The sequence below is a fragment of the Canis lupus genome, chromosome 13 (assembly GCF_011100685.1).
Source record: "Canis lupus familiaris isolate Mischka breed German Shepherd chromosome 13, alternate assembly UU_Cfam_GSD_1.0, whole genome shotgun sequence".
Lineage (NCBI taxonomy): Eukaryota > Metazoa > Chordata > Mammalia > Carnivora > Canidae > Canis > Canis lupus.
The window spans coordinates 39,360,641-39,385,579 of record NC_049234.1 but is presented as its reverse complement, the minus strand read 5'-3'; the positions used below and the strand labels follow the sequence as shown (position 1 = coordinate 39,385,579).

General features: G+C 52.3%; 1 protein-coding gene across 10 annotated transcripts in view; it reads right to left on the bottom strand.

Annotated features, from left to right (window-relative positions):
* Positions 1–24,939, bottom strand: part of LIMCH1 (LIM and calponin homology domains 1) — a 298,252-nt gene that overhangs the window by 197,074 nt on the left and 76,239 nt on the right. Inside the window, exon 2 of one of the 10 annotated variants that reach the window (XM_038555942.1) lies at positions 24,437–24,639. The exons of the other annotated variants lie outside the window; for them this stretch is intronic. Within the exon in view, the coding sequence (XP_038411870.1) occupies positions 24,437–24,478 (42 nt within the window). The 5' untranslated portion in view covers positions 24,479–24,639. The remainder of the gene's footprint in view (positions 1–24,436; positions 24,640–24,939) is intronic. 10 annotated transcript variants of the gene reach the window in all.

Below are 24,939 nucleotides of genomic sequence, written 5' to 3'. Positions count from 1 at the left end.
TTTGTTGGGTTTTTTTTATTATTATTTTTTCAACCTCAGATTTGATTACTCTTCCGCCTATATTCTCAAAAGCATGCCTTGCTTTAATAAGGACGGAATTCTCAGACACAAAAAAAATTGTTCTCCAAAATCTTGGAGTCTCCTCCACCATCAGCACCTTTTTTTTTTTTTTTATCTACCTCTATGAATTGCCTCTCTTGCTTTCAGAGCAAATCCTTCCAACCCAGGCCCTTGCTCCTGCTTGTCCCACTCTGCTCCCCTCCGCCCCCTCGTCTTTGCACTGATGACCAAGCCAGGAGGTCTCTGCAGTACCTGTCTGCTTGTGGCAGTCTTGATTTAAATATTTCCAAATGTCTCCTACTGCCTGGAGCTCAAGCCCTACCTGCAAACTGCTGGTCAAGGAACCCACTACAGGAGTCTCCTCTTCCCGTGAATTCCCCACACACACCCCTGCTTCTTTGCCTTTGCTCGGCCGTTAACAGCATTCAGAATGCCTTCACCCTTTGCACGTGCCCCGTCCCACATGCAGATCTCCAGATACTAATACTCTAAGATTTCCACAAAGCACCCACGAGGGCCTATATTTCCTGGTAACCCAGATTTCTCTCCAATTCCCAAAGCACTTATTGTCTCTCATCTGCGAAATAGATAGGATTTATGATCAAAAGATCTGGGCTTAAAAAAAAAAAAAAAGATCTGGGCTTAAATCCTGCCCCCGCCACTAATTCTCTATGTGATGACGTACATCTGTACGAAGCTCTTTCCTCACCTCTAACACAGGGAAGATGATAGCACTGATCTATTTTTTTTTTGATAGCACTGATCTTAAGTAAGGATTAAACGAGATGATGCATATGAGAGCATGTGAGAACTGTTGGTGTAATCTACCCAGAACGGCCATTAGAACCTGTGTGTTTTGTCCCTGGGTTTCTGAGTAGATTAAGGAATTCAACACTTATTTACAGAGCACGTATTCTGATGCTATTCTAGACCCTGGAGATGCAGTCTCTGAATCAACAGCACCGTCTAGTAGACAACACAGATAATAAACGACGTGATATAGGGTCGTGATAAGAGCTATGAAGAGAAATAGAGCAAAACAAGGGGATAAAAAGTGGAAAGAACGGTTGGCTGCTGGAGATAGTTTACATTAAAAAGGCTTCACCAAAGAAGTGACCCATAATCAGACAACGAAGGAGGTAGTGAGCACCGCTCATTGCCAAGGGCAAGGCATTACAGGCTGAGAAATGCAAGCTCCAGGCCCACAGGTGGATGGATACAGCATTCCTGGTGAAGAAGAAGCAAGGATGGCTGAAACGGAGCCAGTGATGGTAGCAGGCCAACGAGACGTGGGCAGAGAGGCAGCTAATAGCCTTACAGACAATGACAAGGACCTCGTGACTTACTCTGTTCAAAGCCACTGGAAACAGAGTTTTAAGCGGGGAAGTGATGTGATTTGATTAACATTTTATTTTTAATATTTTATTTATTTATTCATGAGAGATAGAGAGAGGCAGAGACACAGGCAGAGGGAGAAGCAGGCTCCATGCCAGGAGCCTGATGTGGGACTCGATCCCAAGACTCCAGGATCGCGCCCTGGGCCAAAGGCAGGCGCCAAACTGCTGAGCCACCCAGGGAATCCCCGAGTAACATTTTAAAAAATTACTCTGGCCATTGGATGGAGAATTGACACGGCGAGACACATGAGCAAGATTGATGCTAGGAAGACACTGAGGACAGAACCGCATAGGCCGGGTGAGAAAAACGGTAATTTGGCCTAGGCAGTAGCCACGGGGGCGTTGAGAAGTGGTCAGATCCCAGGCTTATTTTGAAGACAGAAGCTAAGAGGTTTGCTGCTGGACTAACCAAGCAAGAGATATCAGCAAAGGAGAAGAGTCGAGAATATCTGTACGTTGTGAACAACAGGATGCACGGTGGTACAAGCCACTCAGACAGGGAGGGCTTGGAGAGGAGCAGCTCCGGAAAGAAAAATCGAGAGCAGCATTTTATTCCTATCCAGACTGAGACGACCGTGTGATACCCCAGTGGAGACACCGGGGAAAGAGATACAGTCGAGCTTGGAGGCAAGGGGCTAGAGGTACGTGCTTTGACATAGACCACGAGATAAAATCAGCCATAAACCGTCCATGAGCAAGAGAAGAGGTCCGATGGCTGAGCCCTGGGGCCGGCCAACCATTGAAAGTCAGGAAAAAGAGAAGAGCCCAGCAAAGGAGAACTGGAGGGAACAGCTCATGTGCCAGGAGGCCAATTATAAGAGGAGGACGAAAAAAAAAAAAAAAAAAAAGAGGAGGACGAAAAATGTTTGAAGAGGGAAGGCGTGGTTGGCGGTCCACCGGTGCCGAGGGGTTGTGCGAGGTGAGAGCGGGGCGTTACCTGTTGGATCTGGGCAACAGGGGACGCTGACGTGAGCAATTTGCCAGGGGATGGTGAGTATGCACACAGCCTGGGGTAGATGAAGGAAAAGCCGCCATCTGAGGGCCCATCCCTCCCTCATCCCCTCCTGGAGCTCTGGCTCAAGAACCCCTCTAGCTTTGTAGCTGTCGTCCGCGAGCCCGAGATCCTGCGGCTTGTTTCTTTGAGGAACTCTAAACTTGAAAGCCAGAAGAAACTCAAAGCCAGAAGAATCTTTGCAAGTCTTTCAAAACCGGCAGCAATGATATTATCCTGAAAGATGGGGTGTTAGAACTAAAAGGAAAGTTTTTCTGGACTGTGTGTAGCCGGTCACACGTCGGACACCATGGAAAATGCCCAGGATGCAAGCGTGGCCCTCAGCCCACGTTCAGGGTTCCCTCCATCTCTCACTTTGACGAGACATGGGAGTCACTGATGGATGGGACATCCAGAGAGGCAACACGCAAAAATGTGGGGAATCTATCCCTGAATTAAAGAAGGAGGCAGGGATCCCTGGGTGGCTCAGCGGTTTGGCGCCTGCCTTTGGCCCGGGGCGTGATCCTGGAGACCTGGGATCTGGTCCCGCATCAGGCTCCCTGCATGGGGCCTGCTTCTCCCTCTGCCTGTGTCTCTGCTTCTCTCTCTCTTTCATGAATGAATGAATGAATGAATGAATGAATGAATGAATAAATAAATAAATAAATAAATAAATAAATAAATAAAATATTTTTAAAAAAAATAAAAATAAAGAAGGAGGCAGAAAATCAACCAGCATGGTACGAGTTTTGAGTTGTGACCACGCTTCTGTACCCTGGAACGACATAAAGGATCCTATTTTCCCCCCAAAAAAGAAGCGAGGTCAACAAAGGTGGAAAAGGGTCCATCACTCAGATGTGGTTGGCTTCATTTCAACTGTGGAAGTGGTTTATTTTTTTTTATATGGTTTTGAAGATTTAGAGGGGAGGGGCCGAGGGAGAGGGAGAAAGAGAATCTCAAGCAAATTACCTGCTGAGTGTGGAGCCCAACGACCCAAGACTCGATCTCGTGACCCCAGGGATCGGGACCTGAGCTGAAATCAAGAGTTGGACACTTAATGGACTGAGCCACCCAGGTGCCCCTCAATTGTTGCGGTGTTTTTTTTTTTTTTTAAGATTTTATTTATTTATTCATGAGAGACACAGAGAGAGGCAGAGACCCAGGCAGAGGGAGAAGCAGGCTCCATGCAGGGAGCCCGAGGCAGGACTCAATCCCGGGACCCTGGGGTCAGGCCCTGGGCTGAAGGCAGGTGCTAAACCGCTGAGCCCCCCGGGCTGCCCCTGTGGTGGTTTAAATCCCCCAGGGCTCAACTACCCAGAGGCACAGCTGACTGACCTTGCACCTCCCAGGAGGCCACCGCGGTCTATAGCCCCGTCGATTCACAGGATGACCCTGTGACAACCTTACAATCGGTGAAAGCTGCCCATCTGACCATGTTTAAGTGGAGCCCAGATGACAGATTCTCCGCGGAGTCTCCTGGGAAGAAGGGTGTGAAAAGCACTAAGATAAACACCGTGCCTGGGTTTCCTGGGTAATGCGACAGCTTTGCAGCTCCTTAAAAATAAGAATCTCTCAACAAACGAGCTTCCCGCACATTCCTGGCAGATCCAAGCCCGGGTTAGAAAGCTGTGCAGCTACTCACATGCTGTGGTGGCCGAAGATGAGACAGCAAGAGCAGCTAAAAGGACCTAGAACGTCATCGCCACCTTTGATCTCATCTGAATGAGAGCAAAACAGATCCTAGATAACGCAGGGCTGAAGCCGTGCCCCACGCTCCTGAAGGTGGTTTACCGTTTCTTCGATTTTTGGAAGGTCATTTAATGTAGGTACGGTCTATTACGTAACATCTCCAAGAGGTCTGGCTGAGTGCCCTGTAACCAAACACAGTGTTTTTGTGGCAAAGAATCGGAATGTTCATGTTAAATGGAGTAAATAAAGATAATGAACAGCCTGGAGTCATTTAGGATCAGGTTAGAGTTTTGCCACTAAATAAATTATGGAAGGAAGGAAGCAAGGAAATAAGGGAGGAGGAAGGAAGAAGGGAGGAAGGAAAGAAGGAAGGAGGGAGGGAAGGAGGAAAAAGGGAGGGAGGGAGGGAGGAAGGGAAGGGAGGGGAGGGTTTGGAGGGGAGAGGGACGGAGGAAGAAGGAAAAAGCCTCAAATTTTGAAAACCTAAAATTAAAAAGAATGCCTCTACTTCTTTAGGTTTTGTAATTGTGTTCAACTGACTGTGGACCTATAAAAATAAAAGGAAACTAGCAGCCTAGGGAGCTTAGTGGTTTAGCACCACCCTCATGGAGACCTGGGTTCGAGTTCTGCGTCGGGCTCCCTGCATGGAGCCTGCCTCTCCCTCTGCCTGGGTCTCTGCCTCTCTCTGGGTGTCTTTCATGAATAATTAAATTTTAAAATCTCCAAAAAAATAATAAAATAAAATAAAAGCAAACATGCAAACTTCACCCCGTAAATCTGCTATCCTGAATGCGCAGACCCCCAGAGAGCTTGCACTTTTACGACGTGAAGAACAGGAGGAGGACAGGAGGACAGGCCACCGCCACACATCAACAGGCGCCCGGTGGAGTAGGCTCCAGCCCGGCGGGAACGGCGCCCCGACGCTGCTGAGCGCAGGCCGAGCAGCGCTTGGCCTCTGGGCCCAGGGGCCCCCGTGGACACGAGGCCGAGACCCTGTTTTCCACCCAAGCCGTACGATGCACAACGCCGGTGCCCCCGAGCTCCGGGAACATTACGTGCAACGTGAGGATGGGGGCCACAGCCAGGCCCGAATCCCCCACAGGCAGGATCCGCGACACGTCGGGTCAGAAAGGGATGCGACAGACTGGCAGGGACTCTCAGGGCTCAGCGCACGGCCACCTCCCTGGCAATAGCGGAAGGACAGAAGCCACCGCAGGACCAGCCGGTGGGGGACGGGTGCAGGACCCGCGACGGGCGTCCAGGGGACCCACTGAGGCTTGAGGGCGGGGGCACCGCGGACAGCAGCCGGTCACGGGAAGGCCGGTGCCGCGTGGGGCCCAGGCAGCTGTCCTGGGTGGGGACGAAGCGCAGGGGTGCGGGATGGACACAGCTGTGCGGGATCCGCACAGTGCGGGGCGCTTAAGGCCCCCGGCCCACCTCACAGGGCTACGCGGCAGATTCGGGTTATTTGCTTTCATCACCAAAGTACCGCTCCCCTGGCCTGGGGGACGCCAAGGTTTCAGGCGGACAGGCCCGCCCCTTCAGCTTCAGGAGCCCTGCGGACCGTGTTGCCACTCAACCCGACCCTTGTAGTGTGGAAACGGCCCTGCACCAACATCCACGAGTGGGCGAGGTTTCCATAGACCTTTACTTTTTTTTTTTCCCCATAGACCTTTAGTTATAAAACCAGGCGGTGGGCCGCAGTGTGCTGACCCCTGCTCTATGGGAAAATAGGCTTCAGATTTTCTACATAGATAAAAAAAAAACTATTACTTGGGCTTTGGAAGAGGAATTTCTTTTTTAAGATTTTATTTATTCATGAGAGACACAGAGAGGCAGAGACGCAGGCAGAGGGAGAAGCAGGCTCCCTGCGGGAAGCCCAACGTGGGAATCAATCCCGGGACCCCAGGGTCACAGCCTGGGCCGAAGGCAGATGCTCCATCACTGAGCAACCCCTCCCACCACGTCCCTATAGACGGGGCCCTAACTCAAGGCCTGGAGTCCCAAAGTTGAGGGAAGCGGCGCCTTGGAAGGGTCACGTGGCCGAGAACACCAAGGACCCCCCCACCGCAGGTGGCAGCGGCCCGGGAGCATCACCCGAGGCACCGCGGGTCTGGAACCTCGTTGGGCCAACCGCCCGGGTAGGATCAGGTGGGGGCAGGTGGGGGCAGGTGGGAGCCCCGGGTGGGGGAGGTCACGGATCCAAGTGGTCCAAAAGGAAGGTGATGTGGGGCCATGTGGGGAGCAACCTCGGGACCCGGCGGAGCCTGTGAACAGGGCAACAGGCACCAAGGGCCGTAGCAGTCAGGGCCTCCGCGCTACGCTGCCGGGGACGCGGGCAGGAGAGAAGTGGGGCAGTTTGGGCGGGGCGGGGGGCAGACAGCGCAGGGTCCCCCCCCACAGCCCCGGTCGGGGACACAGCCACCGGGGCGGAGAGTGCTCCTTCGGTGGCCAAGGGAGCTGGGTGAGCAGAGCCAACCCAGGACCCCAGCCGGCACTTGAGACCCCACCTGCACCCGGGACCCCACCCGCACCCGGCTCCCGAGGGCCCCAAGGTCCTGCAGGCACGCCAGACGCCGAGCGAGCCCAGGAGCAGCGGGAGCTGCGGAGTGACCCTGAGCAGAGCGAGACAAGGGGCGACAGGCCAGACGTGCCTGAGGAAGACCCTGCAGGGGAGCAGGCCCGGGTGAGGGCCCCACGGAGACGCCCACCCAGGAAGCCACCGCAGCGAGCCTGTCGGCCAGGTCTGCACCAACCCTAAAAGCCCTGGGGCCTAGACAGTGCCCTGGCAAAGGGAAGACCCCGGAGCACCTCTTGCTTTCTCCTGGTCGGAGCCCTAAAAACAGGTAAGGAAGTCTCGTGTTGGACGGTCACCGATGACATAAAATGCAGGTTTTTCATCAAAAGAAGAGACGACCCCCAGGAAGTGGACAGTGTCCAGGTCTTAAACAGCTGGCACCCTGCTTCCCTGCTGGCCCGCGGGCCTTCAAGGTGTCGCACAGAACTTCACAGTAAAAAAAGAAAACTTAAAAAAAAGGAAAAAAATTCGTCAACCCGTCACCTCGCCGGGGTGAACGGCCGCCCCACCCGCGGGCACCCCGGCCTCTCACGGGCTGCAGGCTGCGTGGGGCCCACATGTGCTGTGAAACCTGCTCCCAGACTCCATGGAGGGCTGGAATTCCAATATAAACTCCGAAAAAGCAAAGGTCTATTTTAAATTTCCGGGCCATTATAAGTAAGGCAAAATGTTGGCTTTTGCCAGCTGTCTTAGTTTTGGGGGGGAAAAAAAAGCCAAACAGATTTTTTTTCCTCTTTTATGTTTCATATCCAAGCCACAAGCCAGAAAACACTGGTATTTACTCCAATGCTAATAAAAGTAAATTACTTCGTGGTTTTGGGTCACTGGTATAAAACTCGTGCTCTTTTTAGTTTATGTAACGTACAAAAGTTCAAAAATCTCAAGATGCACCCAGCACAAACCGAGGACTTACTTATGCTTTTCTTTTTTTTTACTTTTTTTTTACTTTTTTTACTTTTTTTTTTTTACTTTTTTTTTTACTTATGCTTTTCTAGGTGATTCAAAGCATTTCTTTTTTGTTTTAGTTTTTTGGTTTTTTTAGTTTATGTTTGAACTACTTGTGCTCCTCTACACCAAATGCTCTCATGCTTCCCATGGGATTCTTGGTCTCTCGTCTTCTGTTATCTTTTTTGCCTTTATGACGTTACAACTTTTTTTTTTTTTTTCTTCTTGAGCCATCTCCTGGATTACAGCTACTCAAGGCGGAAGTCAACCCCGTGGGACGTCACATTTCCAATGAAAACTCTCCTCCTAAACGGCGAGCTACCCATAAAGATCTTTTTTTCTGCCCCCTCTGCAGGGAAATGGAATCTAATTAATCCTTTTTGCAGTTGTCTTTTTATTTCCTAAAGAATACAAGTCCACTGGGACCAGAACAAACAACTTGAAAGGAACATTCTAGGGCCGAATGCGCACATGCCAAGCATCCTGCCCCCCTCCCCAATCCATCAAGTCCCTGCACCAGATGTTGGGGCTGGATCCACCCCAGAGTTCAGCGTGCTTTCAAGTCAGTCTTTCCATCAGCCAGATGCTCAACTCGACGGTTCCCTTTATTTATTATTATGTATTATTTATTATTATTTATTATTATTTACTATTTATCACACAAAGCACCGCACAGACCCGGAGCAGCAGCGCCCTTGCTGACGCCGGCCAGGATGCTAAATAGGTGGGTTTTCCGCGAGCTGCCCCAAAAACATGCTACTGATTTAGACCGGCCCACGGAACCATCAATCACGGCCCAGGCCGACGAGCGGCCGTGCGCTGCACATGTTCGCTTCATCAGGATCTTACTTAGGTCTCGGGGCTTTTCTCCTTTATGCTTTTCAACTAAAGTAATCATTTCCATGCAAAGGAAAGGGACAGGATGTGAAGGGGAAATGCCACTCAGGCTGATGCTTTGCTAACCCCACCCCACAAAAAAAAAAATCCAGATTATGTGGAAGGCCCCCCAGCCCGTAAGACATTGCCAAGCTTTCACAAACCTAACAGAAATCAGGCACCGGCCCCAAAGGCAACCTCAGTAATAAGGCCTTTTCTGTTATTTTTGTGCTAAGGTCACAACACACATCCCAGTGGGCGGGAGGGGGGGGATGGGGGGGTCACAATAAGCAAAGACTATACTCATGATTTGAGTCGGGGGTTAGGGATCCACACAGTGAAAGGCGACCACGGAGCCTCAGCTTCTCAGAAACAACACGTGTAATTTTCTTTTATGTTTTGTGTGTGTGTGTGTGTGTGGTTTTGGGGTTTGTTTTGTTTTGTTTCCAGCAAAAGACAGTAAAAGTTGTGCAACTCCCGATACAACTGTGCATCAAGGGAGGCAAAATGTCCTTGGTCACCATAAGCAAGGAAACGCACACCCACAAGCCAGGCGGCCTTTAGCCCTAGAATGGGAGGGCCGCGGCCACGGGCGCCGGAGCAGTGCGGGGTTGAGACTGGTTTCCCCACATCCTGGCCGCGGGCAACTTTCCACTGCAGCACGTGCTGCCTCAGTTTCCTCGTCGGCGAAGCAGGGGACAGGAGGGGTCTCCTCGTCCCGGTCCTCACGTTTATGCAAGGATTCGGTGAGTTCATCGGTGCTCAGGAGGTGCTGGCTTTTGGAAGAGGCCCTGCTGTCCCCTGGGGACTCCCCTACTGTCCCCTGGGGGGCTCCCCAGCTGTCCCCTTGGGGGAGGTCCCCGCTGCCCCCTGGAGAGGCTCCCCCGCTGCCCCCTGAGGGCTCCCCTGCTGTCCCCTCGGGGGGGGGGGGTCCCTGCTGTCCCCTCAGGGGACTCCACGGCTGTCCTCTGGGGGGCTCCCCTGCTGTCCCCTGGGGGGCTCCCCAGCTGCCCCCTCACGGCAGGCCCCCCGGCTGTCAGGAGTACCAACCACATCATGTCTGGAACGCCAAGACCAAGACCCCTCAAGTCCGATTCTATGAAGCACTAGCTCCAAGGTTACAGGTAGAAAACAGGTTCACAAGATTTTGGGACCGGCTCGTCCCCAAGCTTCTCCTAAAGCGACACCTGCCTCCTCAGCATCCCCTCCCGCCCTCCGTGACTCTAGGCCCAGCCCCCGCCCCCCACCTCCTTTATAACCGTCCTCGGGGTCTGGCCTTGGGTGAGCCACGGCCCCCTTGGAACCACAGTCGGCCCCCCGCTCCCGCTGCCCCCTCGCCTCCCGCCCGTGGCCTCTGCTGGGCAGCCACAAGTGGCTCATCCCCCACGCCCCGCGGCTCACCCCTGCAGATCCCCACTCCCGCTGGCACCTCACTGGAAGGGACGGGCTGTCCACAGCAGCCACCCCCAGGACCTACGGCCGCACACACCGTAAGTGCCCATGGGTGTCGACGTACCGGACGGATCCGCAGCCGCGTCAACCTCCAGTGGGACTTTTCCTTCTCGGGGTGCGAGTGAGAGCGGGGGCGGGGAGAGTGTCAAGCAGACCCCACACCCGGGGTGGAGCCCAGAGCAGGCTCCATCTCGCAACCCTGGGACCCTGGGACCCAACGTCGAGGGTCCCTTAATGGACTGAGCCCCCGCCCCCGGCGCTCCTCCCCGGGGTCACCCCTCTGGCCCTTCCGTCCCGTGTCCGCGTCTCCTGAAGCCTCGTCTGCGCCCACCCCATGCAGCATCTCCCGGAAGACCCGGTCTCCTCCCAGCGGCACCCGCTTCCCGCCGTCCCTGTGGCTCTTGACACCACCTCCTTCCTACACGATTGGCCTTTTGCTTCCGTCGGGACCTCCAACTGGCCCGCTGTCCTGTGGTCGCCCCTGGTGTTCCGCCGTCGATGACTTTCCCAGGCAGCTGGGCCGCGTGCATGGCGGCTTCGGAGGGAGTCGCCATCCCGACTGGCCAGGGTGCAGGCCGCGGGTGGGCTCCCCGTGCACCTGTGCCCGGCCGGGTCCCAGCCCTAAGCGGGCGGCCCTCCTCCCGAACGTCCAACAGTCACTTCCGTGCGGACAGCCCCGCATGCCTGTGTCTAGCCCAACCCCTAACAGGCGCACAGCTGCCAGCCCGGAGCTGCTGCAGCCTTGACCCCACGGCCCCACGGAAGCCGGGGCTCCCCACCTCCAACACAGGCCTCCCGCCGGCTGCCCCCCTCGCTCCCGGAGCGCCAGCGGGTCGGCCACGGGGACAAGCCTCCGTCTTCTCCGTGCTCCCGCCCCGGCCGAGAGCCGTCCGCTCCCCCTACGTCTCTGCGCCTACTGGTCCCCGCGCGGTGACCCCACCATCCTCACGCCGGCGGACGGAGCAGCGTGGCCCAGCAACTCTCGGCGGCGAGGGAACCCCGCGTGCCCCTAAACACTCGAAATGCAGCCGCTGCAGCTGAGGAGCCAAATTTCACATTTAATTTAAACAGCCGCGTGCGGCCAGGGCCACCGCAGAGCCAAGCACGACTCCGACCGTCCCGGCTGCCCTCGCGGCTCCACCGCCTGCGGCCCACCCTGCTCTATGTCTCAGGGCCTCCAGGCCCTCCTGACTCCTGCTCCAGGTGTGTGGCTCTGGCGGCGGTCCCCCCACCCCCCAGCCCCGGGGTCCCTGGCTCTCCGCTGCCGTCCACTCCCGTTTTGCCTCTTGACTGTTAAACCAATTCCCTGGGGGGTGGCCCAGGTGGCACAGTGGTTTAGAGCCACCTTCGGCCCAGGGCGTGATCCCGGGTCCCAGGATCGAGTCCCGCGTCAGGCTCCCTGCATGGAGCCTGATCCTCCCCTGCCTGTGTCTCTACCTCTCTCTGTGTGTCTATCAGAAATAAATAAATAAATAAATCTTTAAAAAAAAATAAAATAAAGCTAATTTTAGCTTAAATCATTAAAATGACAAATCATTACAGACCATGTGTCTAATGCATTGCTTGACGCCAGGCAGATCACCGACTGCACCCAGGAAACCTGTGGTTGCTTTTTTCAGCAAGAAAACATCACCCCCAAAGACCAAATAACCTGAGAAATTAGAAAAAATGTATCGAAGACGGTCCAGATACCTAACGACTGTGAGAACAGAGAAGCCGGCTGGGTCCTTCATCTCCTCTGTTAACAAAAGGACGTGATGTGAAACCTCAAATGGCAGCTGGTAACAAGCTGTGAGAGGAAGACAAGCTTAGCCACCTTCCAAATACTAGCCGATGATGCTCACGCTGCTCCTGACTCTCAAGTTTTGTAAATGTCGATGGACCAACTATTCTCATTGACAAAATCACTACTGTGATAAAAGGTATTGATCTAACTGGGTCACTGATACCATAAGAACCCACACAGGTAAAAAAAAGTGTCTCAGATGCAGGAAATACACAGAATTAGAACCAAAGGAATGGGATCCCTGGGTGGCGCAGCGGTTTGGCGCCTGCCTTTGGCCCAGGGCGCGGTCCTGGAGACCCGGGATCGAATCCCACGTCGGGCTCCCGGTGCATGGAGCCTGCTTCTCCCTCTGCCTGTGTCTCTGCCTCTCTCTCTCTCTCACTGTGTGCCTATCATAAATAAATAAAAAAGTTTAAAAAAAAAAAAAAAAAAGAACCAAAGGAATGTTGAGATCTTCACTAGCTAAGGAAGCGATTATTCCAGTTATTGTAAAGAAATAAGCCATTTCTATATGCTTAGGATCAAGTCTGGGGGAAGTACCCCGGGGCTCCCATCCACAGCCCGTCGATCCCCAGCGCCCGTGTAGTGAGTACAGCCGGGATGATCAACAAACTCTTGCTGCGAGGGACCAGCCGTGGCAGCAACGATTCAGGACCGGAATAATTCCCCGAGCTCAGCATTAAATTTATCCGTGTGCTGAGTCAAAGCAACCAGAGGGCCTCATCAGCAGGTCTGCAGTACGGCTGGTCGTTTTTTAAAGATCATCTGCGGTTGGGGGGGTGGGGGGATGCCTGGGTGGCTCAGTGGTTGAGCATCTGCCTTCGGCCCAGGCCGTGACCCCAAGGTTCCGGGATCGAGTCTTGCATCGGGCTCCCTGCATGGAGCCTGCTTTTCCCTCGGCCTATGTCTCTGCCTCACTCTCTGTGTCTCTCATGAATAAATAAGTAAAATCTTTTTTTTTTTAATTTTTTTTTATTTATTTATGATGGTCATACAGAGAGAGAGAGAGAGAGAGGCAGAGACACAGGCAGAGGGAGAAGCAGGCTCCATGCACCGGGAGCCCGACGTGGGATTCGATCCCAGGTATCCAGGATCGCGTCCTGGGCCAAAGGCAGGCGCTAAACCACTGTGCCACCCAGGGATCCCAATAAGTAAAATCTTAAAAAAAAAAATCATTTGAGGCGGTGTACGAAATACACATAAAAGAGGACCAAGCTGAAGATGCCAGCCACCCCAAAAGAGCTGCGTTCAAGCCACATTCCAAGAGGCCGATTTGGAGCAGCTACAGATCACGTGCCGCGGGCCCTGCGCACAGCCCGCCTACAGCAGCGTCCTCCCCGACACCCCCCCGCACCGTGGGATCCAGCCCCACCCCGAGGATGCTCCCAGCCCCGTCACTCCTGGCTCACCCTCCGTCGGGGCCAGGGGAACACACCCAGATGTGATCCACCAGAACTTGCTCACGATAGTGTCTGATACATTAAACCACTAGTCATCCTTTCATCTGGAGCCACAGTTGCAAACACTGTAATTGATAGCAGCCCCGCGGTTCTTCAGCTTTGGTGTTCCTCCTGATCTGAGAAAACCGTATTCCAGAAAAGAAACTACACAGAAGTATTTACAGCGGTCAAGCCGGGAGAGAAGCACAGCAGGTCCCACGGCCGTGGGCAGAGCGGTCGCACCCACAGCCTGGCTAACTAGCCGAAGAAGCCCCGGGTCGCATCTGACAGCACACATGTACCCACACGTTCGTGTGCGCCTACACCCACATGTAAAACACCAAAGATACACCTTCTGTGCTACGAGAGTACTTGAGGCAGAATCACAGAAGGTCAGGATTTCAGTTTCCCACTTCTCACCACGGAGCATGTGACCGCCCTTAACATGCATCTACCACGTGTGAAAATACCCGGTAATCAGATCAGAGTCGCGCGTGCCCTGCAGAAATCAGCCTGCTGTGAATGTTGACGCGCCTCGCATAGCTCAGCCCCAGCTTCATCTTTTAGAGAGAGCTGTAAGATGTGCTGCCCCTGGACGCGGCGCCATGAGCCCCTCAGGGGCTGCGTGAATGGCACACAGAGCCCCAGAGCCAGCAGGGGCGGCACCCTGGAACGGCTCAGCGCACCTACTCCCCAAGATGTGCCTTCAGATGCACATTAACCCTCTTGCTCATCCACCTATTTGACAAAACTCTCATTTCCACTGTCATTCAGCAAACATGTACGTTTTTCTGAGTGTAAGTCTTTAGACAGGGCTTTACCACCTGACGAAACAGAAATGAGACTGTGGTGTGACTTCATCAACTACTGATCCAAGAGAACCACCTGGCTGTTGCATTCGTTCACTCCCTTATTTTAAACCAAACAGATTCTATCCCCAGCCCTTGAAGGGGTTTCTTCTGTGGTGGTGGCTAAAACATTAAACGTGCACATAATCGCAAATGGTCGGGGCCCCACCGGGTAGCACGAAGGCTGTTATGGCAGAGAATCGTGGGGAGAGGGGCCAGGACTCGAGGCCGATCCTAAGCAGTAGTATTGAAACTAAGCTACGGGGGATCCCTGGATGGCGCAGCGGTTTGGCGCCTGCCTTTGGCCCAGGGCGCGATCCTGGAGACCCAGGATCGAATCCCACGTCGGGCTCCCGGTGCATGGAGCCTGCTTCTCCCTCTGCCTGTGTCTCTGCCTCTGTGTGTGTGTGTGTGTGTGACTATCATAAATAAATAAAAATTAAAAAAAAAAAAAGAAAGAAACTAAGCTACAAAGGATGAGCAGGAGTTGACCGGGTTAAGAGCATTCAAGGAAGTGCAACAAGGAGAGGAGGGTGGAGGAGAATGAGAAGGGTGGAAAAGGAAGGAATGGTTTTTCCAGAGAAACTGTAGGAGCAGAGGCACTCAGGCAGGCAATTCATTCGAGGAAACAAGCTTTATAGGATTCATAAACTGGCAACACGCGAGAGCATTAAAATTCTTAATGTAGGAAAAGGCCATACGAACAACAAGACGAACACCCTAAAAGAGAAAAAGAACAAAGAATATGCACGGAAGTCTTAGTAAAGGAAATCATGTGTGTGTTGCATGTATGTGCACGTACCTATGAGCTAGCTGACGCTGACAGGACGTCCATCCCAGCTAATGTTCGACGTCAATCAAAGCACAGAGATGCCATTCCTCCCTCTCCTACTGACAGATGAAGACTGGCAATGCCCGCACAGGGTGGGTGTGGGGCGGGAAGGCCTCCTGTCCCTCAGGCCCTTCTAGGGCATCAGCTGCAGTAAGTGCCCGTCTTTTGTCGGCAACTCCACTGCGTATCATGAAATAACAAGGGTGTGAATCATCTAGAACATATCTGGCAGTGGAGGGTTTGCATGCACACCTACCAAGCACCTGAAGCCCACAGAGTACGGGCACTGCAAGGGTCGCTAAGCGCTCCCCTGGCCTTCAGGACGAGCCACCTGAGGGGCAACAGGAAGGTATACGTCTAGATATAACACAGGGCAGGCTCGGGCGCCTGGGGGGCTCCGCGGTGGAGCATCTGCCTCTGGCTCAGGCCGTGATCCGGGTCTCGGGATCTGGTTCCATATCGGGCTCCCCACATGGAGCCTGCTTCTCCCTCTGCCTGTGTCTCTGCCTCTGTCTCTGTGTCTCTCATGAATAAATAAATAAAATCTTAAAAAAAAAAAAAAGAGGGATCCCTAGGAGGCGCAGTGGTTTGGCGCCTGCCTTTGGCCCGGGGCGCGATCCTGGAGACTCGGGATCGGGTCCCACGTCGGGCTCCCGGTGCGTGAAGCCTGCTTCTCCCTCTGCCTGTGTCTCTGCCTCTCTCTCTCTCTCTCTGTGACTATCATAAATAAATAAAAAATTAAAAAAAAAAAGATAGGGCAGGCTCTGGTGAGTGAGAAAGTGGTACAAATAGAGTGTCTCCTGTCTGCCCCTCAATACGCAAAAGCCGTCTGATTTTGAGTGATCAACGAAGGCTTTGTGGAAGGTAGGGCACTGGAAATTGGCCTTGTGGTATAGGAGGAGGACGAAGGAGCTGGTTCGTCCCTGCCTATTAGAGTCTACGGGTCGGAAAGGACATTCATCAAGTAGGATGAGAGGCCAGAGGTGCCAGGAGCCCTAAGGACACCACAAAGGCAAATATCTAAAAAAAAAAAAAAAAAAAAAAAAAAAAAAACAGTGTTAGAGAGAATGCAGGGAACAGACACTCAGATGTCTTAGTGTTGGAGGAGTAAGTTGGTATAATCACTGCCAGGAGCAACTCACGGACCGGAATCTAGAAAGGCTGAGGACACACAGATCATCTGACTCCACAATCACACAAATACACCTGCGCGACTCCTGCGCCAGGACACGTGCAGAGCCGTGCAACCCACCAGGGCCGGCTACGGCAGAAAGTCGAGACACCTTAAGAGTTTATCAACCGACGGCATGAAGGAGTAACGTCTTATTCACACAGTAAGACTCAACGCCAAACATCACAAAGAGGAATTACATGGATAAATGGCAAAGGCAAAGAGGGTAAGTCACAGAATGACACTAGCGGTGTGTGGTTGTTTCTATAAACACGCAGAACGATATCATACCTAGTTTACGGATACACGCATATCAGTGAAAAAAATATCAAAACATGCGTGGAAATGATAAAAACCAAAATCAGATGAGTGGCCTGATGGGGAAAGAGAATGGAACTGGGGGTGGGGGCATGAGTAGGCTTCAAGCACGCATCACATTCACTCTCTTCCACGGATAGACCAGAGGCTCTCGAAGCCACGACAAAACTGATGACCCCAGGTCTCCATGGTCTAGAACTATGCCCAACATCTAGTTCTAGTCCTCAAAGTCCGATGAGTGAGTTGACGCATCAACACTTCCTCTGAGCATTAACAGGACGTTTGCCTTCCGTGGCTTTGCGTGGACACATCATTTCTTTCTACGGTCTCTCCTGGCTGTTCGACGACACATGCCAACACTTGCACACTGCCTGGGAAATTTCAACAGCTGGAAAACCCTGTAATCAGCCGACACGACGACGGATCTTAGAAAGGCAGCTTCAGTAAGAAAGTGCTAAGGAAGAGCTGGAACAGGATCTTAAAATTTTTTTTAAAAAATTAAAATTAAAAAAATTAAAAAGAGTGACTTTCCAGACCTTGAACATATCGACAGTGGAGCAAGAAACCTACTGGGTGCAATAGCCATAAAAGGGACTCGGGAATCCTACAAGCTTACAGACTTCAGGATTTTTGCTTCAATGACCATCTAAAAGAAGCGACCTTGGGGATCCCTGGGTGGCTCAGTGGTTTGGCGCATGCCTTTGGCCCAGGGCGTGATCCTGGAGCCCCGGGATCGAGTCCCGTATCAGGCTCCCGGCATGGAGCCTGCTTCTCCCTCTGCCTGTGTCTCTGCCTCTCTTTCTCTCTCTGTGTCTATCATGAATAAATAAATAAAATCTTAAAAAAAATAAAAATAAATTAAAAAAATAAAAGAAGCGACTTCGAATTCCTCATTATGGTTGGAAGCCCTCCACGTGCTCCCTGTCACTGCCTGCACCCAAGTCTGTCTTCCCACGTCTTCTGGACGTCTTCATCCTCGCTAATGGTAGCAACTAGAGTAGCCCCTGTCTGTAAGGTGACCGTTGTCAGGAGCCACGACAGACAGGTTGTTGTTGCCCTCGCAATGGCCCAATGTGAGCTACGTCGTGTGTTCTTAAGTCCGCGCTTTGGAAACAATCACCCTACTCTGGATTTCCAGTGGATCGCAGGCCGGCCCAAAGATGTTTTCACAGAGAGTACATAACAAGCCGACGCCCCCCCCCATACACAAGGGCCTGGAAGCTCTAGAGACAATGCTGCCATCGGCGGGGCAAACACTCCAGGATCTGCAGCGGAGAAACCCAGGCACCCGAGAGCTACAACAAAGGAAGCGGGACAAGACCCTCCTAATGAGGATCGGGAACAGTTAGCAGCATCGGGTCCCACTCTTGGACAATGTCATGCAAATTAACCTTCCCAACTAGGAAATAACTTCAAAATGAGCTAATAAGTAAGCAGGCAGTGGTTGCCTTGGCAGCAAAAGCCGGCTATGCCGTTTTCCAGTTCTTTCTCCGTGGGGGCGGCAGGGGTGGGGGCAGGCGGTGGGGTCAGGATCTGCGGACAAGAGCTGGAGCCGAGAGAAAGGGCCCAACTGGGGCTGGGCTGTTCGATTCCAAGAAGGACGATGTTCACCCAGAAAGCCCGTCCTCGGCTTGAAGGGAAGCAAGGCTCACGGCAGCACAGTTGGCCTCAAAGGGAAGAGGACGGGCAGGTGGGAGCTTCGCTGGAGATGGGGATTTTCACGCAGAACAAAAAGGAGAAAGAAGAGGAAACCACACATGGAACGTGCGGTGCTGCCCCAAAGACGGAGGTCCCGACCAGGCCCGTGACTAAGGAGCAAAGGTGCCAACATCGAAGCCACCATGTGTGACTGGAGCCACGACCTGCAAGCTGCAGAACATCCCCATGCTTTTGGAACTTAAAATATTTCCACGTTCGTCTATAGGACCAGGGACGACGTGTTGAATGCTGATGCCCGAGGCCCATCCTCACCCCCTCCCAAGCCCCATTCAGCAGAACTGAGGAGTCCAGGGGCTGGAGATGCGTCAGGGGATGGTGGGAGGCAGACTCCAATTTTCTTCTGACCATAAAAATAAATGCTTTAAAATAATTGCTCTTTTATATATATTTTTTTAATTGGAGTTCAATTTGCCAATATATAGCATAACACCGAGCGCTCATCCCATCAAGTGCCCCCCTCAGTGCCCGTCACCCAGTCACCCCATCCCCCCACCCACCTCCCTTTCCACCACCCCTTGTTCGTTTCCCAGAGTGAGGAGTCTCTCATAATTACCCTTTTGAGGGCATTTCTTACTTTTCCCAAGAAGTATAAATAATTTTCAATTACCCGACGAGGAATGGGGGACCGTAGTAATGAGTGTATTTTACGCAAGCTTCTCATAACGGCATCTCGGCTCCCACATCTCCTCTAGGACGAGCCGTGCACACAGAGTGGGCTGGGGACTAAAAACTTGGTCTGTCCTGATAAAGGACAATTTTAGAGTAATTTAAATATGTAAGTGTCCCCAGATTATCCAGCAACACCTCCTACAACCTTTACATCCCAAAATCAGATTTTCTGCTCACTATTTCACTCTCTGTGGTTCTTCGGCAAACGCCCGCTGCAGGTGCTCACGGGACGTGCGCCGGGAAGGAACGTGTACGTGGAACACGTGGCACAGCGCTGATCTCGTGCATTCCCAGCAGGCACCCACCCCAGACACGCCGGGTGCTCAGGATCGCTTCAGTCGGACATTCAGGCACCTCCACGATCGGATCCCAATCTATTATCCCGGGAGAAAATTTTTAACTATGATAAAAAGCGGCGTCACTGCTTTAGGAATCAATTCTAAGAAGCCAAGTGGAGGGGCGGCTGGGAGGCTCCGCTGGCTGAGCATCGGCCTTGCGTCCCCACCACAACCCCAGAGCCCTGGGATCGAGTCCCTGCTCAGCGGGGAGCCTGCTTCTCCCTCTGCCTCTGCCCCTCCACCTGCTGCTGCTCTCAAATAAATAAGTAAAGGAGCCAGAACAGGCGCGGGAGGTCCGGGAATGGGGAGGCCGGGCCACTAACCGCACTGGCCATCCCAGAGAACTAGTGGAGGTAAAGCAGTCGGCCTCCTCAGGAAGGGGACCGCAGGGGGACGAGGGGAGCAGGACCCCGGGCCTCTGGCGAGGCTCCCCGGGCTTCCGGAATGGAGGCTGGAGTCCTGGAGGACAGAAGAGGGGCCGAGGGCTCAGCCGAGCCCCGACCACGCTGCCAGGATATGCTAGCCCCGCAGCTCTCCTGCCTCGATGGCACCCCCAGCACCCGCTTGACTGGCCAGTCGCACATCCACTCCATGACCTATGCCCCTCGTAGCCGCGCGTCTGTGCAGCCCCCTTGGGAGTTCGTACTCGAAGACTGGCTCCTAAAGATAATGTTATTTATTTCATCATGAGACACAGAGACAGAGAAAGGGGCAGAGACCCAGGTGGAGGGAGAAGTAGGCTCCCGGCAGGGAGCCCCACACGGGACTCGATCCCAGGACCTTGGGGTCACGGCCTGACCCAAGGCCAATGCTCCACCCCGGAACCCCCCGGGGGTCCCCACTCAAAAGTTTTTTCTAAAGAGGGAAGTGACTTGAAGAAAACCGCGGAGTCAGCCTGGAGGTGGAAGTTAATCTTTTCCCTCGAGGGCCCTGTCAGCCCAAGGCCAGAAGGACTGGGGGACAAGGCTGGCTGACAGCCACGCCGTTTCCCTTCGGAGACGGTGGCAATATCTAAAATTGATGGTGGTGAAGCTCTGCACAGCTCTGTGAAAATCCTAAGAGCCAGAATTTGCAAACTTTAAGCGGGTGGCCAGTAGGGTATGGGATGTAGATTATGTAGATTACGTGTCCACAGAGCTGTTATCAAACAAGAGTTAAAAGAAAGAATGAATGAGTCGTCCCTCCTTCCATGTCTGGAACATCGCCTCCAGGTCCAGAGGCGGCTGAGGAGCGCGGCGACGCAGGAGGGGACCCCCATGCCCGGGGCCTGGGGGCCAGCCAGGTGAGCGGCCGCTGACGCTGCAGGGACAGGGCAGTGTTCACAACACGGGCCTCGAAAGCTGTAGCTGCTCCGCGTCAGACGTGCACTGCTCTGTGACGGGACCCCCAGTGCCGCCGAGCCCGAGGCCGCCTCTGAAGAGGAAGCCCGGGAATCCAGGAAGGACAAGCCACATGTCGTGGTCGCAGGTCCACAGCTGGCACAGCAGCACCCGCCTTCTGCTGTATTCAATGCTCTCTGACATGCTTATGCCATGTCCTTTCTTTTGGATGCTGGTCACAACCCAGGGCGCCCGGGTGGCTCAGTCGGTGAGGCATCCGTCTCCTGATTCTGGCTCGGGGCACGATCCCGCGTCCTGGGGCGCGGCCTGTGTGAGGCTCTGTGCTCTTGGGGAGTCTGCTTCCCTCCCTCCGCCCCTCCCCCTGCCCACACATGCTCTCACTTTCTCTCTCTCTCTGGAAGAAACGAATAAATCCTTAAGAAGTAAAAGAAGGAACGCTCGCTATTCGCAACCCATTCCGTGACGCGACGACCTTTGCAAGGTCGCAACCAGCAGTGTGCAAATCCCTGCTCCACCAGCAAGAGGTGAGACGGACAGGCATCCGTCTCACTAGGCTGTTCTCCGTTTTTCCACATTTTCAGGACCCAGAATTAAGCCGCTCGACAAGAATTCTCCCTCCGTTTCATAAAAGATGGAGTGATGAACATACGTTCTGTATTATAGAAGACAGATTCTTAAGAGCAGATGTGCAAATCCCAACTCCATTACTTTATTTAAAAAAAAGAATATCTGGTTTTCCTTGAAGATTCCATGAATCACAGTCATCCAGTTTGGATCGACATCACCGCGATAATAAAAACAGCATTTCGCTGCCTACGAGTCCTCCTATCTCCAGACACAGACACGGGTGGTGGTCCTGCTGAAGAAGCGGACGCCAGCGTCTGGCTCACCTCAAACAAGGGCCCCTCACTTTCTCTCACAGCACCTGCGCCTCTCGAAACGCACGGAGTTGGTGTGACCCTTGAGTCTGTGTCTGGTGTTTCCATCACACCAATCCATCCGCACTACGATCTCTAGCCGAGAAACGCACGCTCACGCCCCGCATGCTTGCTCTTCGCCTCTTGCTGATTCAATTTCTGGAGCCACTTTCCATTTTAAAGAGACTTTGAAAGATCAAGAACATTAGGGATTTTATCGTTTGTCGTTATGTAAAGTGTCACCGACTGGATTTACGTGCGTGCGGGCTTTCCCTGGTTTAATCATAAACGCATGGGCTAGTCCTTTAAATTCCAGCTAATTGCCCGAGGGCTCGTGTTGCCTTCCAGTACTTACTCAGCACATCTCTCCATTTGTTCACCATTCCAGAACGGGTAGAGGATATGTGGCACATTAACTCGTTAGCTAGTATGGAAAGAAAGCAACCGACGTTCAAAACTCACTTCGCTCCAGCTCCTCCCACGCGGTTCCCCACACACTGACTTCTAAGGGTCATGGTTTCATGGATTATCTGTGTTGGTGAACCTCGGGATGATCTTCCCTTCCGTATTGGTTAGGGATCTAGTCTTCCACCCGTTTTCACACACACGTGTACAGGGTATTAGGACACTCAGAGGCTTCAAAAGTACAACAGGACTAGGAAACACGGGCCTAAATTCCCCGCGCCCAGCCGCACCCCCAGCCTCCCGCCCACACTGTCCCCATCTTCTATGTCTTGTCCGGGCTTCAAACAAGCCAAGCTTATTACACTGCTACGTTCCGGTTGTACCTGCGGCTGAGAACGCTCCACTCATGTCCTGTTTGGAAAATGGATTGGCAAAAACGCTCCAACCCTCTGACAAGAAAGACCTACTTTAGAACAATTACTCAATGTACGGAGGCTTCAAACCATAATCCTTTAGGGAAACTTCCTTCTATTATATCTGAACCTTTCATTCTTCCCACAATTGTAATTCTCTGGGAATTCTTCATACGGGGAAATAAAACCCACTCCAAGTTGCTATGTATTTATCTCAGCCACAAAGAGCCAAAGTCTTCCAAAGATTGCATTTGTTTCACTGAGCCATTCTGGGAATGCATCCTGGAAGAGAAAGGTTACTGCCAAGACCAACAGACAATAAACCAAGATGTAAAGGTCAGTAGCTACCCATCTCCAGAATGCACAGGAACTCCCCTCTCAAGTCGTCGGTGCAAAATTAATTTCTATTTTTAGGCTAAATAAGTGCCATTTGAAAAGTATTGTGGATGGGGCACCTGTGTGGCTCAGCGGGTCAAGCATCTGACTCTGGGTGTTGGCTCACGTCATTGTCCCCGCATCGAGCTCCTTGCTGAGCGTGGAACCTGCTTAAGATTCCCTGTCTCTGGGCGGGGGGTGGGGGTGACTGGGTGACGGGCACTGAGGGGGGCACTTGATGGGATCAGCACTGGGTGTTATTCTGTATGTCGGCAAATTGAACACCAATAAAAAATAAATTTACAAAATAAATTTAATTAATTAAATAATTAATTTAATTTAATTTAAAAGAAAAAAGATTCCCCCTCTCTCTCCTCCTGCCCCCACCCTCCACCACTCACACATGCTCTCGTCTCTCTCTCTCTCTGTCTCTCTCTCTAAAAAAAAAAGAATAGGGGATCCCTGGGTGGCTCAGGGGTTTAGCACCTGCCTTTGGCCCAGGGCGCAATCCTGGAGTCCTGGGATCGAGTCCCGCGTCGGGCTCCCAGCATGGAGCCTGCTTCTCCCCTCTCCTGTGTCTCTGCCTCTCTCTCTGTCTATCATAAATAAATAAATAAATCTTTAGAAAAAAAAAGAATAAAAGGAAAAGAAAAGTATTGTGGAAAGATACAAGTTGGCAGGTAAATAGATAAGGAAACCTTCACATACTTTCATGTTTTCCTTGAATATCTAATTGGGGAAACTAATTATAACAATTCGCTTCTACTGTTTTTCTTGAAAATATTAAGAGTGCTTCCAGTTACAATTTTTATTGCCAAAACGTTTGAGGACAAAAATTCCACAAACGTCTTCAATCCTTTCGGCTTTCTGGTTGCCTTACAGGGGCTCCCATCTCAGAAGAGAGCCATCACCTTCACCCTAGACTAGTGCCGGCAAACTCGGGATGGGATGAAGCCCTACGTTTCATGGTCAATCAACTGATCATCAGTCAGAGGCTTGAGGTCTAAATATGCTTCCTACAAGTTAATAAAGAGTGGGGACATGGTGGAGGGCCCTTTCATCTGCACCTACAAAAGCACGCAGTGGTTATTGAGCAAGACCACCCGAGCCAGAAGAAGTTGGCAACATCGCCAGTGAATCGTCTAGCATGTTAACCTCAGTCTGGTGGTCTGGTTATCACATCAGAGACTGTGGATGCGCAGACTTGAGCAAAATACAGTCCACAAGATTTCTTTTATGAGAACCATATGCCTAACCACTAGGGAAAGGAAGATTATCCAAAGAGATACTCAAATCCCCAATGTTGAGCAAGGCTAAAAATCAAATCCCATGGCTCTGACGGCCAGCCTCTGAGGCCCCGAAGTTCCTAAGGATGCCCCTCCTTAGGGCAGATGGAACCTCATGTTGTTGTCCTTGGCAAAGGTTAACGGTTGTGTTAGCTCCTCTGTTCCCAGGGTTATTTGGGGAGGGAAGTGCTGCTGTGACATGTTGACTCCTTAATGAGAGGTAGAGCTTGCCAGGCAAAGACACCATAGTGTTGGGCAATGAAGAGCCACCACGAGTCCAAGTTTGCGCTGGCCTGACACCAACCAAATATTCCCAGGACCAGTGGACTTACCTTTAAGGTCAAGCTTATGTATTAATATTAACTTTCCCTAAAACTCTGTCATTGTGCATCATCCTTACCATTTCTTAATGATGCTACAAAAATAAACCCGCACTGTGCCCCGAACAGCAGAGAGAAATACGTACAAAATACAACCGAACGGCCACCAAGTGGCTCCTTAGGAGGATCGAGAATAAAATTGTGCACAAAGAAAATCTGCTAGAGCTTAAACTAAATGAGTGCCTAATTTGGGGAAGTGTTGGGACTCCTACCAACTGGAAGAGGTCTTGGGTCTCTGAGTCATCTGCACACATTTCAACTCCCTTCCGACCCCGTTGACAATTGCAATCCGGACAGAAACATCTGTCTGATTGCAGAGTTTTCTCGGGCAGTCTTTTCTTTTTATCAATCACAGTTTCGGCTGGGCCTCGGCAGCCTGCGGGGCCTTGAGTCCATGAGTCTGATGTGGCACGTCCTGCAAGATAAACAAGTAACGGGGGTGTACGTTGCTGAGTCACTTGTATTGCTGGTTCTCGATCATCAATCACCTTGAGGCCAAGCAAATCTCCTCGCACCCGTCACAGGCTGCAAGAAAGGCTCAGCAGCACCTGCAGCGTTGCTCCCTCGCGCCCAAAACTGTTCCCTTGGTTCACGGAGAACATCCCACTTTATCTGGCATGAGGGCTTTCCTTCACCAGGTGTATCTCTGTTGTCTTCAGAAAAAGTTTAGGCATTGCTTAACAAAAACCGTGCATTAACAGATCTTCATTTCTCC